At 70.1% G+C, this 13,785-nt stretch overlaps 2 protein-coding genes across 5 annotated transcripts; one reads left to right on the top strand and one right to left on the bottom strand.

Moving 5' to 3' along the window:
• Nucleotides 1–1,938: 1,938 nt before the first annotated feature.
• On the bottom strand, nt 1,939–5,132 carry SLC52A3 (solute carrier family 52 member 3). 3 transcript variants are annotated; one of them, XM_013201658.3, is made up of 4 exons: nt 4,562–5,132; nt 2,527–3,597; nt 2,293–2,416; nt 1,939–2,200 (listed from the first exon to the last, which is right to left on the bottom strand). In XM_013201658.3, the coding sequence occupies exons 2-4, from the start codon at nt 3,552–3,554 to the stop codon at nt 1,988–1,990; spliced, it is 1,365 nt and encodes a 454-aa protein (XP_013057112.3). In that variant the 5' UTR covers nt 3,555–3,597; nt 4,562–5,132; the 3' UTR covers nt 1,939–1,987. The 3 variants fall into 3 exon arrangements, with proteins under 3 accessions (XP_013057112.3, XP_047930737.2, XP_047930738.2); XM_048074780.2 differs by lacking the exon at nt 4,562–5,132 and adding an exon at nt 4,228–4,555; XM_048074781.2 differs by lacking the exon at nt 4,562–5,132 and adding an exon at nt 3,995–4,192.
• A 3,600-nt stretch (nt 5,133–8,732) lies between these two features.
• Nucleotides 8,733–13,465, top strand: FAM110A (family with sequence similarity 110 member A). Of its 2 annotated transcripts, none has more exons than XM_048074778.2 (2): nt 8,733–9,172; nt 11,613–13,465. In XM_048074778.2, exons 1-2 carry the CDS (start codon nt 8,864–8,866, stop codon nt 12,687–12,689), a joined length of 1,386 nt encoding a protein of 461 aa, XP_047930735.2. In that variant the 5' UTR covers nt 8,733–8,863; the 3' UTR covers nt 12,690–13,465. The 2 variants fall into 2 exon arrangements, with proteins under 2 accessions (XP_047930735.2, XP_066834316.1); XM_066978215.1 differs by lacking the exon at nt 8,733–9,172 and adding an exon at nt 10,352–10,467.
• Nucleotides 13,466–13,785: the final 320 nt, after the last annotated feature.

Below are 13,785 nucleotides of genomic sequence, written 5' to 3' on the forward strand. Positions count from 1 at the left end.
CCCCATCTGGCCCCGTGGCACAGCGGGTCCGGCCGTGCCAAGGCCAAGGTCACGTCTCCCCGAGGTGCAGCCCCCGGGGCCGCCCCGGCATCGCTCCTGGCCCCGCTGCGCCCCGATTTATTTCTCCGCGTGCGTGCGGCCGCCTTCCTTGAAGGCACGTCTGCAGGACGGGCGATTACTTACGCCCTAGTTGGGCTGGGCCTGCCTGCCCGCTGCCCGGGGATTTTTTTTTTTCCCCTTCTCCAGGCTGTGGTGTAATAAGGGAGGTAATTAAGTGTAAAAGACAGGGGGAGGGAGGGCGGTGAGAGAAGGGGGGGGTCGGGGATAGGAACCGGCTCCTTTCAGAGGCAGGGGACTGAGATAATGTATGTTAATAACCCGCAATCAGGCCTGCGGAGCTGTGCTAATATTGCTGACTGCAGCACGGCTGGGCCCCCCCCGGCCTGCCCCCGCCACGGCTGGCGGGGGGAGAGAGCCAAGAAGAAAGGCCCGGGCTCTCTCCTGGAGCGCGCCTGGGTGACGGCTGAATCCGCGCCTTCCCGAGCAGCTGTATGGAAATAATTCTGCTCGCTCGCGGGGCTGGGGGGCGGTTGTTCCCCCGTGGCGCTGGGGGGGGGGCGGGAAGGAGGGAGGGGGCGGCGGGGGTCCGCTGGGCGAGGGTCTCTGGGGACTCCTGGCTGTGGGGCTGGGGTGGGCAGGAGCATCCCCAGGGGAACCTGGGGTGCAGGGAGGGGGCTGGACCCCCCCTGTCAGCTCCTTGCAAGGGTTGTGGGACGCATCCGGCTCCCAGGACGGGACAAACCCCTCCCGTCACCGCAGTGCCCCCACACCTCCTGCTGCTCCTCAGCCCCCTCCTCTCTCCTCACCCCCCCCCCACCAAAATGCCCACGGGGCCGGATCCTGAAGGACACGCGGAGCTGGGAGGGGGCTGAGCCGGGGCTGCGGGACCCCCCCGAGCGGGCAGGGGGGCGATTATCAATTCCACCCGCGTCCTTCCCGGAGGCGGCCGGGACGCAGCCGGGGCCGGGAGCTGGGATCTGCACGGTTAAGGCACAGCGGCGCGGGGCTGGCGCGGCGGTCCCGAGGGGAGCAGATTGCCAGACAAAGAGCCGGGGACAAAGGCCCGGCTGCCTCGTGCCCCGGGGAAGGGGCGCACGCGCGTGCGGCGACCGGGTGCTGCCCGGCCTGGGGGCTGCCTGCCCCCCCCCCGGTGCCCCCCCCTCCCGGTGTCCCCCGTTAGCGGGGCCTGGGTGCAGCCGGGTGCCCTGTGGCACAGCCCTGGCACTGGTCCCCTGCTGCCCCTTGCCATGTAGCAGTGTGCCCGGGCTGGGGGCCGTGTGCTGCCGCCCCTCTCCCCCCCGTGCTGCCCATCTGGGTGCAGGGGGGGCTGCTGGGGGTGCTCTGGGGTGCAGGGCGATGGGGAGCAAGTGGAGAGCACGGCCGGGGCCCCAGAAAAGGATGGAAAACCCTGGGCAGGTCACCCCGACCCACCGTGCCTCGGTGTCCCCTGTTGCTATAAAAGCTGTTGTCTGCCCCCCGGCAGCAAATCTGGTCTCTCTGCCCCCGGGGGGGGGCACATTTGTCCCTGCTTTCCCCAGCCGCCTGCAGCCCCCCCATCCTGGGCTGCAGACAGCATGGGAATGGGAATGGGAAGATTATCAGGGCCAGACGGCACAGAGGGTGCTGAGGGGGTGCACGGGGTCCTGGGGGGACACCATGCAAAACGCCACCGAGACCCCCAGGGAAGGGAAGAGCAGTGGCCCCAGCAACGCTTCGCACCCAACACCCCCCGTGCTGGTTTGATGGAGCACCTGGGCAGCCCCGGGGCGGGCGGGGGGGGGGGACACAGCACAGGCAGCCCCTCCGCGCCCCCAGGGGTGCGGGGCCGCGGTGCCGCGGGGCGTGCTGGGGGGCAGCAGGTCGGTGCAGAGGCCGTAGGGCTGAGCAATCTCCTTCTATTTCTTTGAACGCGAGAGGGACGCGGCGCTCACGCCGGGCACTGCAGGCTGCAGTAGTCGGCGGACGTGAAGAAGCCGTAAATGTTGACGAGGGGGAACATGAGCAGGGCGCCCAGCAGGGAGCCCAGCTGCTCCACCGCCCCGTACCACACCAGCGCGCTGTGGCTGCGGCTCCGCAGGATCACCCCGGCCATCACCTTCACGTAGGAGAGCGTCCCGGTGAAAAACACCCAGGAGAGGACCTGGTGGCGCAGGGGAGAGCGGTCAGCGGGGCCGCGGGGCCGTGGGGTGGCCCCCGAGACCTCCCCGGGGCTGAGGGACCCCCAAGACTTACGATGACGGCGTCGCCCCACTGGGACTGCTGCAGGAGCGGGCAGGGGCTCATCACCGCGATGGCCATGTTGTAGGCACCAAAGCCTGTCCCTGCCAAGGTGAGGGCGCCCAGCAGGGCCAGGGACCTGCAAGGGACAGGCGGGTGACACTGGGGAATGCCAGCCCAGCCCAGGGAGGAGGCGCCTTTTCTCCCCCGGCGCCCCCAAATGGGTCTGTTTTGGGGCTCCGTACCCACCTGCCGGGCAGGAACATGGCCACGATGCAGGCGAGGGGGTTGGCCATGGAGCTGAGCGTGGCCGAGAGGTGGTAGGCGGTGTTGCCGTAGGGCAGGCAGGAGTAGGACTGCACCGACGGCAGGACCCCGTTGGTCAGAGAGCTCACCCAGGCGATGAGGAGGTAGATGAAGGTGAGCTTGGCCAGCGGGTAGGAGACCGTCTCCCGGTTGTCTTCCATGGGCCGCTTGGTTTTCTTTGGGCACGGGTAGCCTCCGCCTCGCCCCGAGCCAGCTCCATCCTCGGGGATCTGGTCAAAGGAACTGAGTATGATGGTGCTGGGAAAAAACTGCGGCTGCGACAGCTCCCATACCTTAGGCTGCCTGGTGAGGAAGAAGAAGGCCACCAGGCAGGCCACCATCATCCCAGTCATGAGGAGGAAAAAGAGGAGGGTGGAGAAGTTGGCCGGGAGGTAGCGAGTCTCCATCTGGAAGAAAACGTTCTCCACGGTCTCGTTGCCGGAGGTGACATTGACCAGGCGGGTGACGTTGACGCAGCTGGAGATGCCGGAGCCCTGGCCCAGGGCGATGAGAGCGGGGATCAGCCCGCTGAGCCCTTCCCCGATGAAGAAGGTGGTGAGGTACTGGGGCTCCAGCTGCATCATGAAGGGCAGGAATGTGACGGAGGAGGTGCAGTCCACCAGGGACAGGAAGAAAGTGAGGACGAGGAATGCAGTGCTGTGGAGCGTCCCTGCGATGAGGGACGTCTGGTTCCAGAGGAAGGCCAGCAGCAGGCAGGCCACGACGCCCAGGGACACGACCACGTAGATAACGGCCACCTCCTTCAGCAGGCCGGGCCAGAAGCGGTGCATGAGGGTGACGAAGAGCGGCCCCACGTTGGCCATCTGGATGATGATGGTGATGTAGGAGGGCAGCTCCCACTGCTCCGGCAGCACCGTCACCAGCAGCGGCAGCTCGACCCACAGCCCGTTGATGGCCACCCAGGAGCCCGTGCCGAAGACGCAGGCGAGGAGGTGGGTGAGCAGCGCCATGGCTCAGGGCCCGGCGCCCCCACCCTGGGGCGACACCGCTGTGCTGTGGGGAGAGACACGGCTCAGCCCCCCCGGACCCCTACCCCGGCCCCCACTGCCCGTGTACCCCCCTCCAGGCAGCCACAGCCGCTCCTCCCCTACTGCCAGGCAGGCGCAGGACGCGGGGAGCGGCACGGCTCAGCCCGGCACCCCCCTGTCCCGGGGGCGAGACGCCCCCCAGCACTGCGGGACCCCCTCCTGATCCCCGCAGCTGGTGCCGCGGGACCCCCCCTTGCCCTGCCTGCGGCACCTGCCCTGCTCTGGGTTGGGTCCCTTCCTGGTGAGCCAAGGCCACACAGCGCCAGGCACGGAGCCCAAATGGGACGTGGCAGCGCGTTGGACCCGACCCAGCTCACGGCACGGCCTGGCACGGCCTGGCACGGGAGGCAGGCGGATCTCACCTGGGGGCCGCGGGGCCTGGGCAGCCGCTCTCCTGGGACCCAAGGCCTCGTCCTTCCCACCGCATCCGCGGGCAATGCCAAGCAGCGCCCGTCTCCTCCCCGCCCGGTCCCGTGCAATCCCGGCAGGCTCCGGTGGCCACGGGGGGGAGAAGGGCCCCGCGGCCCCACCTGCAAAACTGGCCCTGGCTCATACCAGCGAGCTGAGTCAGCCCCACACCACATCCCCTGCCCACCTCGGCACCTTGCTCCCCTTCCGTGTGCCCAGGCTCCTGCGCCCGCTCCCCACCAGCCTCCTGGGGACGGGGGGACCCCCGATGTCCTCGTCCCCGAGCCCCACGGCGGGCAGGGGGTGCAGGACGGGCGGCCACAACTTCAGGGCTGAGCCCTGGCGGAAGGATCCTGGTCTCCTGGGGCTGAACCCAGCCACGGCAACGGCCCACAAACGGCCTCATCCTGCCCGGGAGGCGTCGGGGACGGTGGGAGGGAGCGGAGGTGAGGAAGAGCCGGGCTCCCGGTCTGAACAGTCCCTGGGGAACTGCCGGGGCATCTCCCCCTGGGGAAACTCACTGTGTTTTTTAGGGGAACCGGCGGCAGCACGCGGGCGGCAGCGAGTCCTTGCTGCCTGCCGGGGCCGTGACGTGAGCCGGGCACGTCACTGCCTCCGGATGCAGATGGGTGGCAGCACGCTGTGCTCCTGCTCCTGGTCCCAGCAGGCACAGTCACCCCGGCTCGGGGAGCAGCTGGCGGGGGTCCCGCGGGTCTCATGCCTCCTGCTCGGCACCGGTGCCGTGTTTCGGGGCACCTGTCCCAGGTCGGGGGGGGCGCAGGAGGTCCTGGGGGGGCTCACGAGCCGTGGGAACGGTCGGCTGCGGGCGCAGGGCGAGGTGAGACTCAAAGCATAAGAAAGGATTAGGGAGAGTCGCGGTGGTCCTCGGAGAGATGAGTGCCGGGGGGGCAGGGGGACCAGCTCCCGTCCTGCCCACCCCCCCCAGGGACCCCTGCCCACCCTGCAGGAATGGGAACAGCTGGAGGAGGCTGGGGCTCAGGGTTCCCCTGCCTTTCCCCCCCCTCCTCCAGCACTCGTGGGTCCCCTGGGTCTGCCAGCACAGCCCACGTCCCTGGGCCAGCATGGGACCGGCCACCGGGTCCCACTCACCTCTCCCTGCCACCGAGCCCAGCTCGCCCCGCGCAGCCTGTTGGGGGCCTTTAAGCTCCAAACCCAGCCCTGGTGGCCAAAGTCCAGCTGTGTCCCCTCCTGCCCTGTCCCTGCCAGCTCGGGGACAGCCCAGCCCCTGTCCTGCCCCTGGGGGTCGCGCTCCCCTCGTGTCCCCGCGTGCTGCCAGGGCCAGCCCCGTGCTCGCCGCCTGCCCGGCCACGATGCCAGGCGCTCCCCGCGGAGCTGCCGCTGTCCCCGCGCACCCTGACTCCGCCGGGTGCCGGTGATTATTCCTGGCCATGACACAGACTTTGCCCTTGTCCCCAGCTGAATGGTGTCCCACCTATTTCGGGCTGCTTCCTGCGGGTGCAAATGTCACCGAGTGACAGCTTCTGCCGCGGCTGGGATCGCTGCAGGGCCACGGGCTGTGCCGGGTGCCTTGGGGACACCGAGCGCGGCCAGCATGCGGCTGTCCCCCCGGGGGTGCCGTGGCCAGGATGTGACTGTCCCACCGGGCACGTGTCATGCACAAACGCTCCTCTGGCACTGCCGCCAGCCCTGCTGACCCTGCGGGACGTGACCGGGCGCTCAGCCATGCCACGAGCCGGCGGATGAGACGCTCACATCACCCGGGAGCTGGCGGGCTGCGGGGGGACAGAGGCCAGCTGGGCTGGGTGGCAGCCTGGCGCTGGCTCGTCCCAGCACCCAGCTCCCCGGGGCGCCTCGCTCCAGCTCTTCCCCCAGCACCCACAGGGTGTCGCTGGGCGAGCGGGCTGCAGCAGGCTGCAGCTGCCTTGTGCAATGCCCTGCCTGTCCCCTGCCTGTCCCCTGCCTGTCCCCTGCCCGTCCCCTGCCTGTCCCCTGCCCGTCCCCTGCCTGCTCTGCCCATGCTCAGCCCCCCTGGGGTCTGCAGCCAGCCCCTGCACCAGGCGCAATCCTGCCCCCACTGTCCCCATGTGGGGTCCAGGAGTGGTGGGGGCCCATGCTTCGGGGTTCCCGGGGTCTCTGGGCCCCGTGTTGGGGGTGGCAGCTCCAGGATGGTGTGGGGGGGCTTGGGCTGGTGCAGCTGAGCCCCCTGCTCCCAGTGGGGACGGCGATTGTCCTGGGTTAATTCGGCAGCACAAAGGAGCCGTGCAGCCTCCGCGAGCCTTTCCCCAGGGCTAATTGGCTTCGTCGCAGGGGCCGGGGGGGCACAAAGGGGGTGACAGGCGTGGGGCTGAGCTCCGCACCGCTGCTCCGTGCCTCTCGCCCAAATCCTGCCGGCACGTGCCGCCTGCCACGCCTGGGGGAGGCTGCCCCCCCCGCCTCGTGTCGTGCAGCAGCTGAGCCCCGGCCCCGGCCCCTCTGCACCCCGGCAGATGCGAGCGAAGGCCCCGGAGGCAGATGGCAACATTTGGTCACCGAGCAGTCTTCCACGGGACTTCACCGGGCTCGGGCAGGCCCACCGGGAAGCCCCTCCGTTTCCCCACGTGTCCCCCATGGGTGCAGGGGCACCGGAGGATGCAGCGGGGTCCCCGGGTGGGCATGGTGGGGAGGAGCAGCCAGGGAGAGTTGGGGCTCTGTCCTTGAGCCCCAGGACCCCCCGCAACCCGGGGACCCCTGGCCCCCCCAGGACATCGGGTGCAACACCACCCAGCAGTGCCCCAGTTTTCCCAGTCCAGGGGCCCAGTTGGATGGGCACCACCGGGGAGCCCGGCCAGGGTGCGGGGACCTGCTGGCGGGTCACTGCCCATGGCCCCTTCCTCCCCTCCATCCTCCTCCTCCTCCTCTCAGCTCCCCGTCGCCATTTGCATCCCATTTCCATGTGAATGGAGCAGGTCAAGTTGAAAGTTGAAAGCTGGCGCGGGCGCCTGGGGAAGGGGCCTCTGCCCGAGGTGAGAGCCCAACAAAAGGGGCCGCATCCCCAGGGCACGGCGCTCGCCAGGCCTCGGCCACGGCCCCGGCCCCGGCCCCGCTGCAGCCGCCCCGCCGCCATCTGCGGGGCCGTGCTGCTGCTCAGACAAAGGCCTCGCACCCGGCACGTCCCCATCTGTCGGGGCCCCCGCACCCGGGCACGGCGCGGCTCCAGCCCCGAGCGTGGCTGCTGTCTGCGGGGACGCGTGCGGGGAGCTGGGCAGAATCCAGCCCTGAGGGTGATGGGCAGCGAGGCCGTGCCCATGGGAGCCCCCCCCTGCCAGCCCCACAGCCCCTGGGAAGCTCCCTGCGCCCACCCTGGGCAGAGCCAGCAGCGGGGAAACTGAGGCAGGGAGCGGGCGGTGGCTCGCACGGGGCTGCTGCGCGATGCTGGGTCCATTTCCCAGCTCCAAAGCTGTTTGCAGGCTCGTCTCGGTGACTGGCTCTAATTAAACGCCAGGAATTAGCACACGCCAGGTGAGTGTGGCAGCGGAAGGAAGGTCCCGTGGGGAGCTGCCAGCGCTGGGGAGGGGCAGGGTGAGCAAAGCCCTCCCCGGATCCAGGGGCTGAGCTGGGCCCCGTGCCAGGGCCCTGCAGCCCCGCGGGGTGATGCCAGGCACCCACAGCCATCTCCACCCAGCTCTTACAGGGAGGATTTGGCCTCTGAGTTCTCTTCTTTTTTTTTTTTTTTTTTTTTTTTTTCTCTTTCATGGCTGCGTTTCACTCCTGGGGGGTCCTGGAAGCTGCACGTGCAGGGACCCAGCCCCGAGCACCCATGGGAGGTGAGCACGGAGCCAGCACCGGCGCCCACCCGCCCCTGCCCCATCCCCGCCTGCTCCAGAGCCACGGGACAGGCGGTGAACGGGGTGCTCAGGGCGTGCTCCTGCGTTGGGCCGCCCTCCCCAAATCCATCCCCGGTTGCCCCCGGGGAGGGCGAGGCAGCGGGGCGCTGTCTGGCTGCAACGCCCTGCTCCCAAAGCACCCGGCGTGCCCGGGCAGCTGCCTGCAGCCGCCTCCTGCAGCCCTCGCGGGTGCTGCTGGCACGGGGGGGGGGGGGGGGGGACGCAGCCCGGCCGCTCGCACCGGGCAGATGCCCACGGCTCTGCCCCCACCTGCGGCACCCGGCGGTGCTTTTCCAGCTGAAACTGTCACGCGGATCCACCTTTATCTGAAAGAATCCCCCAAGCCAAAGGGCAGCTCTGGCGGTTGTTTCCCCAGCTTCGCCCAGCCCTTCTCTCCCGTCGGCTCCTCGCCTTGCTTCCAAGAGCCGTTTGCAAAGCGCCCTGCTGTCCCGGAGCTCCTGCAGCGCCGTGCAGGACGGGCCGAACGCTCAGCCCCTACCCCGAGGAGCTGCGCTTTGCTGCGGGGACACGCCAGGAGCTGCGGTGCCACCGGTCTGGGCGCAGGCCAGCAGCTCCATGTGGCTCCAGGCTCGGTGGCCTTGCTCCGCCGTGTCACCTCCCTCTGCTCCACTGGCTGGGCCGCTTTGTTTGGAGGCACAGAAACGTGCTGGACTTTGGGACTGCGGGGGCCTGGGGCTGGACCTGGGGCCGGTGCGGGCAAGGGGGACCTGTCCCTGCAGAGGCAGCGGGTGCCCGCGCGCTGGGCCAGCCGTGGGGGTTTGGGGAGGGTCCGATCCCCGCCAGGGTGAGGGCAGGGGGTGGCTGGGGACATTTTGGCTTGGGTTGCACAGCTGCGGCGGGGCCCTTCCCTCCTCCCCGACCGAACCACGAGCCCGCTCCTGCATCCACGCTGCCCAACCGGCACTGCCGGCTGCTCTCGGACCGGCGCCGGGACGTCACCGGCCACGGCCACGCTCCATGACGCAGCCGCAATTAAAGCGTGGCCTGGCGTGGAGGAAAGCCCCGTGCCTCTGCGTGCACGCTGGCAAGGAGAGGTGTTTTCAATCCCTTCAGAGCACCGGGCTGCCTCGGAGGGCGTCTTCTCCCAGCGGTGACTCAGAGGGAGCCGTGAGCCGCCCCGCCGCGGGCAGACCCGTTCCAGTGCCCCACGAGCCCTGCAGGGAGCAGGGGAGGCCACGGTGCGGGGAGGCTGCAGGCACGGGGCCACCGAGCCACCACGGGACAAGCACGGGCCGGGGAGGCTCCAGCAGCGCAGGGCAGATCCAGGTAGGTGGTGGAGGTGGTGCCGTCCCGTGCCGGTCCCGTGCCGGCAACACGGGGCTGGGTCACCGTGGCTGGGCATTACCTGGGCACAAGATCGGTGGCCAGCCTCGGGGCCTGGGTGGCCACGCTCCGTTCGGGCTCGGGGCAGGCAAAAACCTGGCTTCGTTTTCCGGGCTGTTTGGAGGACGGCTCGGCTCCGCTCGGGGTGGCCGTGCCAGGCTGGCGGCTCCCCATCGCCAGGAATGCGGAGCAGCAGGTCGTGCCCGGCCAGGCTGTCCTTGCCGGCACGGAAAGGGGAGCCCATGGTGGGCACGGCTGGCTGTGGTGGGGAGCCAGGCCCTGCGTGCTCGTCCCTTCACCCATCGGGTGCTCCCCAGGGAGCTCTCCCCGTGCCTGGCACAGGTTGCAGGGCAGCAGGGGTGGCTGCTGGCAGGGTGCTGCCGTGGGGTGCGGGACACGAGGGGTGCTGCTGCACGGGCACCCCGCTGACAGCTGCTCCCCGCACCCCGGAAAGCACCCAGAGGGGGTGAGTCAGGCTCTCGTGTCCCTTCTCCATCAGGTCTGGGTGACGCAGGGCCTCGGGGGAGGCTGGCGGTGATTTCCTCCCAGCGGGGCCGGCTGCAGCGGGGTTTGCCCCTGGGCATCCCCCCTCCGGGCTTCAGTGCCCCCGGTCCCTGCAATTAGCGCTGCTTTGCCATGGGGCGTGTGGGCAGGGCTCCAGCCGGGGGGGGGGGGGCCCTGCCTGTCCCTGTCCCTGCCCAGCGAGGATTTTGGTGCCCTGTGCTGCTGGGGAGGAGCGCTGGGCTCCCCGTGGAGGGGTGCAGAAAGCCACCCCCGGCTCTGTGCTGGCACCGGGACTGTCCCCAGCTGCCCACATGCCTGCCTGACCCCCACAGACGCTTCCTGGGTCAGGCAGCGATGTCCCCACTGGGGCAGGAGATGGGGACGCGGGCAAGCAGTGTCCCCCCTGGGGCAGGAAATGGGGACAGGAACAGGGACAGGGACACCCAGCCTCCCCTGGCTGCTCACCTGTAGCGGCGCATCCCATGGATGCACCAGGGACCCCAGCGGGGCCGGGGGGGGGGGGGGGGGTCAGGCTGGTGGGCACGGGCTGGCGGGCACCGCGGGGCCGTGGGGCTTTGGGGCCAGCTCCTGCGGCCCGCAGCCGCCGTGCCGTGGGCTGTACCCAGGAAGTTGTGCAAGCGGGTGAGCGGCCACAGGTGAGGCAGCCAGCTTGGGGCCGCTGTGGGAGGAGGAAGTGGGGCCGCGCTGGCCCCGCTGTGCCCCCCGCTGCACTGGTGAGTGCCTGGGCTCGCCCACAGATCCCCCGGGCTTGCCCGTGCCCCAAACCAGGCAGTGCGGGGCTGGGGGGGGGGGGCTCAGTGTCGGGGGGGGGGGTGCAGCCACCCTGGTGCTCGGCAGGGCTGGAGCATTGCCTGGGGAGGCGGGTGGCAGAGCCCCAGATTGTGGGTGGGGGGATCCTGGGGGCTTCTCGGAGCGGCTGGGGAAGGGTTGGATGGCGCCAGGGCTGCTCGTGGCACCGGGGTGGGAGGGCTGGGGGGGGGGCACGGGACAGGCTGGGCCCCCCCCTGTGGGCGGGCAGCTGCCTCAGCGCGACCGTTGGGGCAGGCGGCTGCTTGCTGTGCCTGGCGGGCTCCCAAGGGTGCGGGGTTCACGGGCCTCCAGCGCGGCTGCTGGCAGGGGAAACACGGCTGGGAACCCCCCTGGGCTTTTGGGGGGGGGCTCACGGTGGAAGCACAATGCTTGGGAGCAGCCCAGCACCAGCGTGCTGCGTCCCGGGACCCCCACGCACTGCCCTCGTTCCCCATCCACTGCTGCAGATAGCAGGGGGGGTCTGCTCCACCCCCCCCCCCAGGTCTCCTTGCTCCCCATGGCGCCCCTCTCCAAAAGGAGATGGGGGGGTGGGGGGGCAAGCTGCAGGCAGGGGGGCTCTGCACTAAACCTGCAAGGGGGCCGAGCACCGGGGGAGCTGCAAAGAGCGGGGACCCCCAGTTTCCCAGCCCGGTGGGGTGGTGGGCGCAGGGGGCCGGCGGTGCCCCCCGGCACGGTGATGCACCCCTGGCACGGTGATGCACCCCAGCACGGCCATCGCCGAGGGTCCGCAGCCGCTTCACCCCCCGTGCTCCCTTCCGGGGCTCCCCTGGTGCCGATGTCGGGGTGCCCTCCCCGCGGCCCCATTGGCCATGGTGCCGTTTGAAGCAGGCTTTGCTCCGCGGATTGGCCGGGCTTCGTTTCGGGGACGGCTGCCGGAGGCGTGGTCCCTGCCTTGAAATAGGAAGCTCGGCGCAGCCGGAGCAGACAGCGCGGCACCGCACAGCCCCGCGCAGCCGCTCGGGCCTTTGTCTGCCCGCGGGGCCCCGGGCGTGGGCAGGCAGCGCCCGCCGCCCCACCGACACCCCTCACCCTGGTCCCTTCCTTGCAGCCCGCGGCGCGTGCCCTCCGCGCCCCCCTCGCCACGCCGTCCGCCCGGACGATGCCCGTCGAGGCGCTGAACGCCGGCGATGCCATGAAGGGGGCGGCGGTGACGGCGCCCTTCACCTCGGCCATGCCCATCCGCATCCTCAACAAGGGCCCCGAGTATTTCCGACGGCGCGTGGAGCCGGGCGCGCGGAAACCCAGCGCCGTGGAGAGGCTGGAGGCCGACAAGGCCAAGTACGTGAAGAGCCAGCAGGTCGCCAGCACCAAGCAGGACCCGGTGAAGCCGCCGCTGCTCAAGCAGCCCCTCTTCGCTCCGGGCGTGCGCCGGGCCATGCTCACCCCGAGCCGTAAGACGCCGCCGGGACCACGCCGTTCGGAGGCCAGCGGGACGAAGACCTCCCTCAACCTGGAGATCCTCAACAACCTCATCAACATCTGCGACAGCCCCTTCCCCAAGGCGGAGAGCCCGCGGGGCCGGGAGTGGCAGTGCAAGGCGGAGGCGCCGGGCGCCGGGGCGGAGGGGGCTGGCAAGGCACCGGAGAGCCCCGCCGCCCCCAAGCCCTCCGGCACCGTGGCCGTGCGCAGGGTGGACGTGCGGCCCTGCGGGGCTCTGCCCGCCAGGGTGTCCCCCGCCGGCCAGGTGACGCCGGTGTCCTTGTCACCCGCCCCGGGCAGGCTGCCTGCGGCGCCGGCGCTGAGCTCGCCCAGCCGCCCCGAGAGCGCCCGCCGGCAAACCCTGCTGCACCGCTCCAAGTCGGACCTGAGCGACCGCTTCTCGCGGGCCACCGCCGACCTGGAGCGCTTCTTCAACTACTGCGGCCTGGACCCGGAGGAGGTGCGGGACATGGGCGCGGAGCACTTCGCCCGCGCCAGCTCCGACATCGTGTCCGTCAAGTTTCACAGCGTCAGCACGGCCAGCTCGGAGGGCGGCCGCTCGCCCCGCAGCGCGGCCACGCCGGAGGGCCGGCCGGCCGAGCGCATGCCCTACGGCATCTCCGTGGTGGAGCGCAACGCCCGCGTTATCAAGTGGCTCTACGGGCTGCGCCAGGCCCGCGAGCCCCAGCAGGTCTCCAACGTGTAGCACCGCCGCGTGCCAGCGCACGGCGCCAATGCCGGACAGGGAGGAGGAGGCGCTGGGCAGACCGTGCCCCCCCAGAGCGGTGGGGACATCTCGGACCCTCGGACTCAGGCACCGTGCCTCGTCCCTGCTGCCCTGCGTTACAGCTGCAGGGCTCGGGTGCCGCAGCCGTGCGTCCTCCCGGGGAGTGCTTTGCCTCCCGATGGAGCTGGCTCTGTAGGGCCCCAAAACCAGCACCCAGGTCCCCGTCAGCCCGCGGAGGGCTGGGGACATGGCTGTGCCTGCTGGCATCCTGCTGGCTGGGCTGCGGGGTGCACGGCCGGTCCCACCTGCACAGAGGGGGCATCCCGGCTGCTTCCAGGGGTCCCAGCTTGCAGGAGTGCATGGGCGCCCCGGGGGGCACGTCGGGGGTCCTTGCATGTGGCCAGGGGGTGAGGATGCATGCGGCCGCAGCTGGGGGGCGGTCACTGGTGGCCCCCATCCTAATGTCCTGGTGAGCGTCCTGGAGGAGCTGGGTGCTCTGCCAGGGAGGCCAGAACTGAGCTCCCCTTGGAGCAGCCCAGGCCTCTGTGTGCGTGTGTGCATGTGTGTGCGTGTTTGTGTCTCCCTTTTTGTTTGTCAGCAAGAAAGCCCAGGCATGCCGTGCCCTCTTATTTATGAAGACGGTTTTATCGGTCTCTTCCTCATTTCTACTGTTTTTCCTGACGTGTGATCTGTAAAGGGAAAAAAAAAAAAGTGATAATAATGGAGAAGGTTTTATTAAATTTCTCTGCTTTGGATGCCCTGTGTGTGTGTGGCTGTCTCTGGATGTGGTGGGGAAGGACATCCCTGCTGCTGCTGGAGGGCCCTGGCCGGGTGCCTTCATGGGAATTACAGAGGCCAAGAGAGGGGCTGGGCCTTGATGCTGGAGGAGCGCCTGCGTTTGGGCATCCCCTGAGTGCTGGGGCCCAGGGAGGAGAGGATCACAACGGGCCCCTTCCCTGCAAACCTCTCCTGGTGTCGCCAACGTGAGGGGTGCTGCCTCTGGCCCTGGCGGTGCTGAGCCAACGGGTGCCAGGCAGCGTGCGTGCCGTGCCGTGCCGTGCCGTGCCGTGCCAGC

Source organism: Anser cygnoides, chromosome 16 (genome assembly GCF_040182565.1).
Source record: "Anser cygnoides isolate HZ-2024a breed goose chromosome 16, Taihu_goose_T2T_genome, whole genome shotgun sequence".
NCBI lineage: Eukaryota > Metazoa > Chordata > Aves > Anseriformes > Anatidae > Anser > Anser cygnoides.

Coding starts and splice junctions, on each gene's coding strand:
- FAM110A (XM_048074778.2), top strand. CDS start 8,864: ATGACGCAGCCGCAATTAAAGCGTGGCCTGGCGTGGAGGAAAGCCCCG. Junction 9,173..11,612: donor GCAGCGCAGGGCAGATCCAG/GTAGGTGGTGGA, acceptor CCTTCCTTGCAG/CCCGCGGCGCGTGCCCTCCG.
- SLC52A3 (XM_013201658.3), bottom strand. CDS start 3,554: ATGGCGCTGCTCACCCACCTCCTCGCCTGCGTCTTCGGCACGGGCTCC. Junction 2,417..2,526: donor GCCATGTTCCTGCCCGGCAG/GTGGGTACGGAG, acceptor TGTCCCTTGCAG/GTCCCTGGCCCTGCTGGGCG. Junction 2,201..2,292: donor AGTGGGGCGACGCCGTCATC/GTAAGTCTTGGG, acceptor CTGCGCCACCAG/GTCCTCTCCTGGGTGTTTTT.